We start from the raw sequence: 13118 nt of genomic DNA on the forward strand, positions 1-13118 counted from the left end.
TATTGAAAAGTACTTTTTCGCTCAAACAATGTAATTATTGAGAGGCGAGTTCGGTGAACATTTTATTTCACGTTCTGGCCGCCTAGATCGTGCGATTTTTTGTATGGCTATCTTAAAACTCATGTCTGTACAGATAAACTCGATTCAATTGACGCATTAGAAGACAAAATTGAAGCATTTATTCGTGAGACAGAAATGTTGCATGCCAAAATTGCAACAAGCCTCAAAATCCATTTGAGGCGCAGTCGTGGTCATCGTTTGCATGAAATAATCTTCAAAAATTATATTAACATATATGGACCGTACTATTCAGAATTTTATTTTTTTTTTAAATTTCCTATAACTCTTTAAAAATCACCCCGATTTCCCTATTTCATTCAAAACTCTTTCAAAAAAATTTACAACATATTATGAAAGTCTTTATAAATTTAAAAAATCTATTTCCGCATATTTAGTCATAGCCTTCTAGTGGAAAATTTCGCTTTACACATTTGTCAAAAATATTATAATCCCCCAATACGGAAGCAATGAAAAATAACTTAAAATTAAATTCCTTATTGACAAAGCAAAACGACTAGAAAAAAAAAACATGCAACTCAGCATTTTCACCGAAAATGCAAATACGCAAAAAGAACAAAAGGTAAACTCTAAAGAATGGCAGCTGCATCGTTGTCGTCATCATCATCTGTAACTTTGGCATTCCTTATTGTGCGAAATTGTCATAAAAGTACGACATATTCTTTTATGACTTTCGCGAAATGAAATTTCTAAATTTTACTACTTTACTGTAGTTTTTGTTGAGTTGATTTTTTCGTTGTTGTTTTTGTTCGCATAGACCTCTAAGAAGATGTTGAAGAAGCCATGCACCAGTGGCCATTAAATGCTTTAGCTATCGACATACAACATAAGAGCATGTGCTTACATTAAATTAATAAAATTCTAGATTAAAATTATTAATGAAGATGAGTGTGTGTGTGTGTTTTATTCACAAATTAATGGAACAAAACCCACAACATTTAAGTTGGAATGTAAGAAGTTAAAATTTAAAAGCTAATTTCAATAATTAATAGATATAAAAATTTACAGAAAACATTTGCTGGGGACCAGAATTGGTGAGTACATTGAAAGAAATGCCAATTCGAGACGAATTCGAAAATTTTCTATCATTTTCACCGTCTTTTGACTAAATTCAATTTCATGCTCACAATGGACAAATGTTCTCTTGCTCGCCGCTAAATCTTTTCAATCTCTCTGCTACATCATTGTCATATGGTCTTCTTCTTCTCATCTTCAAGAAATTTTCCTTACAAATCATTATTGTTTTAGGTTCCCATTCACCCATGGTATTAGCTCACGGATACAATTCCTGACAAATCGCGTTGTACAATTTCGACAGAATCTCTATTAAAATTTATAAGATTGGATGTGTCTACTTTTTATTGTAATTTTTTAAATATATTTTCGATGTAAATATTGTACAATTTTGATTATGGATATTTTTCAAATACATTGAGGACTAAATTCATATTTTTCGTCGTCCATCCAATATATTTTCAATTCAAATTTCTTCTATCACAGAAATATAAATAGTATCAATCACCAACATCAAATAAAAAATTAATTGATCCAATTAAAAACATAATTGATATATTTTACTTTTATTGATTTTTTCTTATTAAAAAATTAGTTGAATTATTTTAATTTTAAGTCAATGAATAAATCATTTTGCATCATATTTTTATACCCTCCACCATAGGATGGGGGTATATTAACTTTGTCATTCCGTTTGTAACACATCGAAATATTGCTCTAAGACCCCATAAAGTATATATGTTCTGGGTCGTGGTGAAATTCTGAGTCGATCTAAGCATGTCCGTCCGTCCGTCCGTCTGTCCGGCTGTCCGTCCGTCTGTGGAAATCACGCTAACTTCCGAACGAAACTAGCTTTCGACTTGAAACTTGGCACAAGTAGTTGTTATTGATGTAGGTCGGATGGTATTGAAAATGGGCCATATCGGCCCACGTTTACGTATAGCCCCCATATAAACCGATCCCCAAATTTGGCTTGCGGAGCCTTCCGGAGCAGCAAAATTCATCCGATCCGGTTGAAATTTGGTACGTGGTCTAAGTATACGGTCTCTAACAACCATGCAAAAATTGGTCCATATCGGTCCATAATTATATATAGCCCCCATATAAACCGATCCCCAGATTTGACCTCCGGAGCCTCTTGGACGGGCAAAATTCATCCGATCCGGTTGAAATTTGGTACCTGATGTTAGTATACGGTCTCTAACAACCATGCAAAAATTGGTCCATATCGGTCCATAAATATATATAGCTCCCATATAAACCGATCCCCAGATTTGACCTCCGGAACCTCTTGGAGGAGCAAACTTCATCCTACCCGATTGAAATTTGGTACGTGGTGTTAGTATATGGTCTCTAACAACCATGCAAAAACTGGTCCATATCGGTCCATAATTATATATAGCTCGCATATAAACCGATCCACAGATTTGACCTCCGGAGCCTCTTGGAGGGGCAAAATTCATCCGATCCGTTTGAAATTGGGTACCTGATGTTAGTATACGGTCTCTAACAAGCATGCAAAAATTGGTCCATATCGGTCCATAATTATATATAGCTCCCATATAAACCGATCCCCAGATTTGAACTCTGGAGCCTCTTGGATGAGCAAAATTCATCCGATCCAATTGAAATTTAGTACGTGGTGTTAGTATATGATCTCTAACAACCATGCAAAAATTGGTCCATATCGGTCCATAATTATATATAGCTCCCATATAAACCGATCCCCAGATTTGACCTCCGGAGCCTCTTGGAGGAGCAAAAGTCATCCGATGCGGTTGAAATTTGGTACATTTCGTTAGTATATGGCCTCTAACAGCCATGTAAAAATTGTCAAATTTTATTACTATAGAAAGTTTTGTCAAAATTTCATTTCTATAGAAAGTTTTGTAAAAAGTTTATTTCTATAGCAATGTTTGTAAACATTTTATTTCCATAGAAAATTTTGTCAAAATTTTATTTCTATAGAAAATTTTGTAAAAAATTTATTTCTGTAGAAAATTTTGTCAACATTTTATTTCTATAGACAATTTTGTCAACATTTTATTTCTATAGAACATTTTGTCAACATTTTATTTCTATAGAAAATTTTGTCAACATTTTATTTCTATAGAAAATTTTGTCAAAATTTTATTGCTATAGAAAATTTTGTCAACATTTTACTTCCATAGAAAATTTTGTCAACATTTTATTTCTATAGAAAATTTTGTCAAGTTTTTATTTCTATAGAAAATTTTGTCAAAATTTTATTTCTATAGAAAATTTTGTCAAACTGAATTATATACGTGTTTAATCGGCCTTTTTTTTTGTTTAATATATACCCCTTATGGACTAACTTACAGTGTTATGGACTGTTACAGTGTTAAAAAGTTGTACGATACCTTGCCATCGGCAAGTGTTATCGCAACCCAAGTAATTCGATTGTGGATGACAGCCTTTAGTAGAGTGTGGAGGGTACATAAGATTCGGCCTGGCCGAACTTACGGCCGTATATACTTGTTTATGTTATTATAATATTTTTGATGAATTTGAAAGTCAACTCTGAATCATATTTTAATCAATTTCAATGCAATTTGAATACTTTGCTTGTTCTAAATGTCTCCAATGTTATGTCATAATGCTTTCAAATCAATTTCTTAATGTAACTCTACTCTACAATCTCAGTAATTTAATTTTCTTTAATCAAATAGTTATAGAACTAAATCAATTGAATAACAGAAAGATTGAGATACATTCTTCTTTTCCCAGTTTTCCATTTTACTATACGTCCATGACACCCCAAAACTCAAAGCATTCTTGGGGCAGATTGCAGTTACATAAGCCAAAAACTAATATTTCCTATTTTCAAAATTAAAATGAAATCCTTGAAAGCAAAACTTTTTAATATATCAAAACAAAAGCCAAAAAAAAAAGAACAATGAATAGAGAGTTTCCAAAAGAATCGTAAATCGTAAAATGAGAATAACAGAACGTACGTAAGAATACGCAGGCACCAGGCACCATCCACAGTGGTGGCAGCAGCAAATGCACATATAAATTGTAGAAATTTGCGTAAATTTGTGCAGTTTTTATTACCCTTTTGCGAAATGTTCTTTTGTTTTTAATGATTTTTGGCAAAAATGTTAAGATGCATCCTTGGCTAGTTTGGATGAGTTTACAGCCAGAAAGAAAAAATGATTCAAATCTTTAAATGGGTGGGGACAAAATACATTTAGCGAATAGCAAATACTTAAAATTAACACTAAGAATCTCCAAATTTTTTCAATTAAAAATTTCATTAAATTGAATTTGAAGTAATTTCAACTGCAAAGTACCTTTATCCTGGCAGTTATTTAATGAGAGGACCATTGAACAAAGGTCTGGAAATCAAAATGCTGTGCAATCTACTTTCAATAACATAGATGCTCAATGCTTATATGCTGCAACAAAAATTCTATCGGTTTGGAGATTAAATTGGGCAATAGCATTGAACGGTTTAAATCCCTCTGCGGAAACGTAGGCTGTGACTGATAGAGTTATCCTTTAATTATCAGTGAAAATGTAACCATTGAGAATTTTTAAAAATTTGCATTCGCAATGAAAATTGGCATATTAATTTCCCAAAAGTGGAAATTACATACATTTCTATCAGTTGTTTTATACAACTGTGAAATTACATTTGTGCAAATTAGATCTTTTTTGTGTCTAATTATTAGAAAATGACTCCTTGCAATTGACAGTTAAGGACTTTTACCTATTACAGAATATTTTCTTTGCATACTTTCAGGCGAAATGAAAAAGTACTCACCTATATAGGGTGAGCACTTTTCCAGTGCTACCGTTGCACAACTTTCTCCAAGCGATGACAAATTAGAGTCATTTTTTTTTGTTGTGTCCTTAAAAGCCATACATACTGTCCAGTTAAACTTTTGTGATAGCTTTTTGTTAAATTGTTATGCCATACGATACGTGTGGTAGCCAATCACGCTCACGCACATTCACGAAATGAAAACCTGTACTCACGCACGCTCACGCACGAACTACTTTTAAGGACTCACACTCACGCACGATTCACGACAATTCACGTGATTCACGAGACTCACGACATTTTCTAACTGGGAGTGTGAAAAGGTAACAAAATTTAAAAATAAAATATAGTTCGACAACTAAATTAATTTTAATGACCACACGAATAAGAATTAATTTTTTTTCGTGAATGTGATTTTGCAGAAATTTTATTCACGCACATTCACGAACCGACTTTATTTATCACGCACGACATATTTATTTTAGTCCCATTCACGCACATTCACGAGAGTTGTTTGGGTTTTGTTCACGACTCACGTGATTCATGCGCGAATCACGAGAATTTGGAGTCACGCGCACACCTCTACTTCATATAGTGTTAAAGACGTTTTAACAAAGTTTTAATTCCAATTTTTTTTGCTAAAATATAAAATTTTGTTAAACAACAGGGAAATTTTTTTTATTTTTAATATTTTTGTTTTTCAATTTGACAAAAATTATTAACGTATGTGTATAATGTTGCAATTATCAAAATATTTTAGTTAAAATTTTGTAATATAAACCTACATTTTCTTTCCAAAATAACTTGTTTGCATTACAACTTATGAATATCGTCAACTTATAACTACATCACTTTGAAAAATCGTCAATTCGACATAAAAACCCTTAAAAGGAAACACTTGAGTCGAGTATTTTAAAAAATCTTCATCTCATAACAACGTTGTTTAAAATCGTCGTCAAATCGTCAGAGGCCAAATTTACTATCAACAGCCGGCCTTTAATGATCGCATCTTTTTATAGATCACAGAAATGTAATTCCAACACCTTCATGTATATGCTAGATAACATACTTAATGATTACGCTCGCAACGCTCTTGTAGTAGTCGGTGATGCCAATATTGATTTGATTCAGAACCCATGTAAAGTTGACTTGCTGTCTTTGCTTCAAAATTACGATTGTAAAATTGCTCATAAACTAGTGACTAGACCAGATTCTGGAACATGTATTGATCATGTATTTAGTAATTTCTCAGAACGACTTTTTATAGACTCAGTAGAATGCAGTTTATCTGATCATAATATGATCTTTTGCAAAATGGAGATGCAAGTCATACCAGAGAGGACTAAAGAGTCCTTTAGATCTTATTGCGATTTTAGCAAGGCTAAGGACGTATTGAAGAAGAATTTGCCGGAGAATTTTTTACCATATACATCTACTGGTATTGCAGATAATGTTATAAGGACTATGGAGAATGCTATATGTAAATCGACTGTTGTGTTGAAGGCTAAGGAAGATATTCGTTTTGATATATCCCCCTGGATCAATGAGGATCTGAAGAAACTTATTCATTTGAAAGAGAAATTATTGAAGAGAAGACGGAAGGATTGCAGGAAAGGAGATATAAATGAACAGCTGAGAAGAATAAGCAGAATCATACGTTTCTCAATAAAATTCTGCAGGAGTAATTATTACAAAATGGCTTTAGACAAGATAAGGGACGATCCAAGGAAATCTTGGCGATTCATTAATGAAGCAATGGGTAGAAAGAGTGGTAACGCTCCGAATTTATTTGGCTTGGATGAAGAAGAAACTTTGGTTCAACAAAAGGCAAATGAATTCAATGGGTACTTTATTTCATCCTTGAGCAACATGAAAGGTCAAATAGTCAGACGACAAGATGATTCAATCAACTTTTTTGGTACGCTTACGCGTAGTAGGGTAGATTTTCGTCTACAGAATGTTGAATTAGAAACTGTCAAAGATGTGATTATTGGGATGAATGTGAATAAATGCTCTGGGAGCGATAATATCTCGCCGAAATTTTTAAAAAGATGTGTCGATGAGGTTGCTCCTGCTATAAAAGAAATGATTAATAAGATTATTAATACTTCGGAGTATCCAGGTTGTCTGAAGATGCACAAGATAATACCTATACCAAAGAAGACTAATGCACGCAATATAGAGAATTTTAGGCCAATATCGATTCTCTCGTCTGTTGATAAAATATTTGAGAAAATACTATTTGATCGGCTTTCGAGCTATATTACGGAGAATCAATTCATGTACAAATTTCAGTACGGGTTTAGGAAAGGATGTGGTGTGAATGATGCTGCATTGAATGTAGTGCAATTTATATGTAATAGCCTAGATACTGGATTTAGTGGTGTTGCAGGACTATTTTTTGATTTTACGAAAGCTTTTGATTTAGTTGATCACAATATAATGCAAAGTAAATTGGAATATTATGGTATACGTGGATCAGAGTTGAATTTATTCAAAAGTTACTTCGAAAATAGGAAACAGTTTGTCCAGCTGGGGAAAAGTAGAAGTTTTGTTGGTCCTGTTTTATATGGAATACCACAAGGTAGTGGACTTGGTCCTTTACTATTCTCGCTCTATTTGAATGATTTGGGTAACTTGGGATTGGAAGGCAAACTTTTCATGTTTGCGGATGATTTTTGTTTATTTTATCCATACAAATATGACACAGTTTTGAGGGCACGCGTAGAAAGAGATGTTGCGATGTTACTCGAGTTTGTAAGATTGAATGGATTGGTTCTTAATCCAGCTAAAACACAGCTGATTCGTTTCCGTCCCCATTCTTCGACTTTGAACCATGATTTCATAGTGAATATAGATGGTACTGACATAAAGGAGAGTCACGTAGTTAAGTATTTGGGTATTACACTACAAAGTAACATGTCATGGGACCTACATATCAATGAGATAAAAGGAAAAATAGCGCCTGCACTTGGTATATTATATAAACTTAGATGGAAACTGGATCAGAAGACGAAATTGGTTATATATCACTCTCTAATTGAGTCGCAAATAAGGTATATGGTGGCTGTATATGCTGCTAATAAAAACTGCAATGCTTTAAAATCTCTTCAGAGCTTACAGAACAGAGCATTGAAGATTGTTTATAACTTGCCTCGGAACTTTTCGACAAGTCGATTGTACATGGATGTTGCAAAAAATGTTTTTCCAATAAATGCGATATATACATATCAAGTTTTAACATTTATATATAAAACCCTAAACAATGTTGGTCATCACACTATTGAATTTAAAAGAAATCAAATGAATTTCAATACAAGAAATCAATTGAATTTAAGAGTAGCACGCTGTCGTTTAGAGAAAACCAAACAGAGGATTGATTATATTGGAGGAGTTATGTACAACGAATTACCAAATGAAGTTAAATTAGTAAATACAGTTTCACAATTTAAGAAGAAATGCAAAGAATTTATTTCAAATAATTTGAGAAACTTTATTTAAATTTGCATGTAGTTTACAAACAAGGAAAGTTTGCACATATTTACATAAAAGACATAATAATTAATGTTGTAAAACACAAATGTACATATATAATTTTTTCTTTTTTGTCGTTCTTTTAACTAATAAGTGAATTTAATGTATTAAACTAATGTTGTCAATTGCCTCTGTAATGCCATTATGGCGCTGAGGCTACAAGAAGTATGAAAGATACAATAAAGTACAAATTATATAAATAAAAAAAAAAAAAAAAAAAATCGTCAAAATGACGAAAAATCGTCAAAGTTGGCACCGCTGTCTGTAGCACAATACCAACGATTTTCCTTGAGTGCAAGTCTCTGGCATTGCTTACATGGCATGATTACCCCCACCACCACCACCATAGCTGAGAGAGAATGGACGACGATGAAATGAATGTATGGTTGATTGGTTGGCCTGGATGGCTAGATGGATGGATTGTTGCTGCATGACTTGCTTGAGCTATGCTTAAACTTAAATGCATAAAAGAACATCGAGTATAGAAGTGATGAAATGCATTCCAGCGAAAAGTCGTAAAACGTAACCACAATAAAAATAAATATATCGACAGATCACAAATACTGATATAACAGAAAGTACTTATATACCACCTTCCTTCTTCTGTCCTGGGGAGATATAGTGACTACACATCGGAGGAAACGAGAACAACGAAGTTTTTCTGGGGAAATTACAAGAAACTATGAAATGGAATTCAAAAAATAAGACCCACAAACGCATTGTTACACAGCAACACACATACTACCATAGCCAATGACATCAATGGGAGAGAAATTTCATGTATACATGTGCGAATACATGGACAAGGATGTGTTTAATGAATTGTATCACAGTATCAATCACAATAGTGAGATGGTCATGGTATCAGACAAATTAAATTCTCTTTTCGGACCCAAAGAAAATTGAATAATTTTTTATGCGTTTTTTTTCTATATAAATGTAAAATTCTAAATATTCAAATCAAATCTTCATTAGACTAGTAGTTATTTTATGTTCATTTAATCGAAAATCATTCCTGGGAATTGACAATTAAGGAGTTTTACCTACCGGTTTAACTACTACAGAATATTGCATACTTTCAGGCGAAAGGAAAAAAGTGCTCGTCTATAGGTTAAGGCCAGTGTTACCATTGTAACACTTTTTCCAAGCGATGGTGTATTTGAGTCACTTTTGTATTGTGCCACTCAAATGTTATATTTTTTACAGTTTTGTACTGCTTTTTTATCATTCTATGCCACTTTGTAATTAATTTTTTTATACCCTCCACCATAGGATGGGGTATATTAACTTTGTCATTCGGTTTGTAACACATCGAAATATTGCTCTAAGACCCATAAAGTATATATATTCTGGGTCGTGGTGAAATTCTGAGTCGAGCTGAGCATGTCCGTCCGTCCGTCCGTCTGTTGAAATCACGCTAACTTCCGAACGAAACAAGCTATCGACTTGAAACTTGGGACAAGTAGTTGTTATTGATGTAGGTATTGAAAATGGGCCATATCGGTCCACTTTTACGTATAGCCCCCATATAAACGGACCCCTAAATTTGGCTTGCGATTGCTCTAAGAGAAGCAAATTTCATCCGATCCGGCTGAAATTTGGTACATGGTGTTAGTATATGGTCTCTAACAACCATGCAAAAATTGGTCCATATCGGTCCATAATTACATATAGCCCCTATATAAACCGATCCCCCGATTTGGCTTGCGGAGCCTCTAAGAGAACCAAATTTCATCCGATCCGGCTTAGTATATGGTCTCTAACAACCATTGGTCCATATCGGTCCAAAATTACATAGCCCCCATAAAAGCCGATCCCCAGATTTGACCTCCGGAGCCTCTTGGAAGACCAAAATTCATCTGATTCAGTTGAAATTTGGTACATGGTGTTAATATATGGCCTCAAACACCCATGCAAAAATTGGTCGAAATCGGTCCATAATTATATATAGCCCTCATATAAACCGATCCCCAAATTTGACCTCCAGAGGCCCTTGGAAGAGCAAAATTCATACGATTCGGTTGAAATTTCGTACGTAATGTTAGTTGGATACCATACAACAACCATGCAGGAATTGGTTCATATCAGTCCATAATTATATATATAATTATATAAACCGATCCCCAGATTTGACCTCCGGTGACTTTTGGAGAGACAAAATTCATCCGATCCGGCTGAAATTTGGTACGTGGTGTTAGTATATGATGTTTAACAACCATGCCAAAAGTTGTTCATATCAGTTCATAATCATATATAGCCCCCATATAAACCGATCCCGAGATTTGGTTTTGGAGCCAAGTTGAAATTTGGTACATTGTGCTAGTATATGGCCGTTAACAACCATTCCTACCTAGGTCCATATCGGTCTATAGTTATATATAACCCTCAGATAAATCGATCCCCAATCACACAAAAATTGGTCCATAAGTGACCCCTATATTTCAATTCTGGCTCTCTACGTACCATGCAAAAGTCCGTAGCGATTCGTAACTATTTGTAGACTTACCTTTTTTGTCTAATATATACCACGTATGGACTAATTCACAAACGATTGGAAAACGATTTTAAGAAGTTTTAAGATACCTTGCCATCGGTAAGTATTACCACAACCCAAGTAATTCGACTGTGGATGACAGTCTTTCGTAGAAGTTTCTACGCAATCCATGGTGGAGGGTACATAAGATTCGGCCTGGCCGAACTTACGGCCGTATATACTTGTTGCACACTAATATTTGTTGCAAAATTTGTAATTGGTACCTTAACAAATAAGCGACATATCTATCCTTGACTGTTATACATAAAAAAAATCATACTTTCCTTCAAAACGAAATGTTAGACCAATGAAGTTTTTTTTTTTTTTTTTTGATTATTTGCTGTCTCTTTAAAGGCCACGTTTGACACCAACTAACTTTGTTTAGCCTGAAAAACAAACAATTTTAACAACGAAAGAAAACTTCGTTTATCTAAAATTTCCTTTACCAGAAAATTAAATTGTTTGCATGTATTATTCTGATGCTAATGCATCAGCTAATTATGTTCCAATATCTTAGACACACACTGTATACAATATGATTTGATGTATTTAACTAGAATGAAGGCAAATGCGGAAGTAAAAAGTCATAAAACGGAAGTATTATTTAGATACACTTCTGGTTCAGTTTTCTTCCGTCACAGAACAGAAAGGAAAAAACAACATCATCGTAAAATAATAATGGCAAACAAAAATATCACTCATGTTATATGTATGTATGTAATAATATGTGCGTGGGTGTATGTGTGTGTGTGTGGGTATTTGTAAAAATAATGCATACACACACGCACATTAATTTATACATGGTGCTAGACTAGTATGAGTTACTCGTAAAAATACGAACACGTAACAAACGCTAAATGTAGTTTTATGCACGTAGTTCTTCAATTTAGGCTAGCAAAGCTTTTGATTTAAAGTAAATATTTAAAGGAAAACTAAGTATTCAAGAAATGTCTGGGCATTTCAGATTTGGTTTTAAGTGAAATGATTATCGGGAAGGTAGGAAGGAATTTTTGAAAACAAAAATCCTAATGCACAGGGAAAATATAGAAATTGAAAATTCTCCCAGCAACAGAAAAGTTAAGGTGCAACTGACAAGAAACAGATGATAAACTCAGTGAACCCATAAAGGTTGTGATGAACCAATAAGTTTTCGAGGTACTGACTAACTTGGAGCAATTTTGACACCGACATACAACTTTGGTCCCACGAAAGTTCAGAAGAATCAACAAACATTGAAGAAACGGAGAACTTAGATCATTTCATTTTCAGTTAGTTTGTATCTCGATACAAACTAACTGAAAATTTTTGGAAGAACCGAGAGGATAGGTATACAAAAGTCGAAAATCGTTGTTTCGTCAAAAAAAAGGTCAAGGTCGACCACGAAGTTTAAGAGATATAGAAATTTCCAGGAACCAATAAGATAAGAACCAATAAGATAAGAACCAATTAGATAAGAATCTAATTCTGCACACAATAACTGATCTGGACTTATAAATAAGTAATGGATGTTTAGGATCAAAGAAATTTCCCAAAGAAAAAACAATTCGAAGGAACTGTGAATAATTTGAAGATCAGAGAGATGAATTGAAAAACGAATCAGTTCCTTATATGCCAGTTTTGAGAAACTGAGTTAGATTTGAGAAATCTAGCAAAAGAAACAGCACCGAGAAAGTTCACAAGAATTGAAAATCTTTGGAGAAACTCTGATCTCAAAAAGAAACTGCGATTCGAATCGAAGAATCGAGAAGGTTCGGCAGAACTGAGAGTCAATAAATTGAGAAGAAGAAGAAGGTTTACATCATCAAAAGAATTTATGCATTTAAGAAGAAGCGACTGACAACGTTCGGAAGAATAAGTAAGGGTCATAGGAATCATGAATGATCGAAGAAGGGGAGAAGAGGAGAAGACTTGAAAGTATACAAAAAGACAGGAGGGTTCGAAAATCGTCAAAGAAGCCACGATAGTTCAGAGAAGCCGATGATGTTTAGGGAACTGATAAAGTTCGAATAAACCGAGAAGGTTCGAAGTAACCAATAAGGTTCAGATGATGTTTAGGGAACTGATAAAATTCGAATAAACCGAGAAGGTTCGAAGGAACCAATAAGGTTCAGAGGAACGCAGAAAGTTAGGAGGAACCGAAAAGGATCGTGGAAACCGAAAATGTTTGGAGAA

General features: G+C 33.9%; 1 protein-coding gene across 1 annotated transcript; it reads left to right on the plus strand.

Annotated features, from left to right (window-relative positions):
- The first annotated feature begins 654 nt into the window (after positions 1 to 654).
- Positions 655 to 8028, plus strand: LOC142221345 (uncharacterized). Its single transcript, XM_075291057.1, has 4 exons — positions 655 to 708; positions 4421 to 4587; positions 5899 to 7853; positions 7994 to 8028. Exons 1-4 carry the CDS (start codon positions 655 to 657, stop codon positions 8026 to 8028), a joined length of 2211 nt encoding a protein of 736 aa, XP_075147172.1.
- The last annotated feature ends 5090 nt before the right edge of the window (positions 8029 to 13118 follow it).

The sequence above is a fragment of the Haematobia irritans genome, chromosome 1 (genome assembly GCF_050003625.1).
Source record: "Haematobia irritans isolate KBUSLIRL chromosome 1, ASM5000362v1, whole genome shotgun sequence".
Taxonomy (NCBI): domain Eukaryota; kingdom Metazoa; phylum Arthropoda; class Insecta; order Diptera; family Muscidae; genus Haematobia; species Haematobia irritans.

What these genes read in the sequence shown, in the direction of transcription:
- LOC142221345 (XM_075291057.1), top strand. Translation starts at nt 655, where the DNA reads ATGGCAGCTGCATCGTTGTCGTCATCATCATCTGTAACTTTGGCATTC. An exon ending in TAACTTTGGCATTCCTTATT is followed by an intron (nt 709 to 4,420) that starts GTGCGAAATTGT and finishes TTATCCTGGCAG; the next exon opens with TTATTTAATGAGAGGACCAT. An exon ending in TTAAATCCCTCTGCGGAAAC is followed by an intron (nt 4,588 to 5,898) that starts GTAGGCTGTGAC and finishes ATCTTTTTATAG; the next exon opens with ATCACAGAAATGTAATTCCA.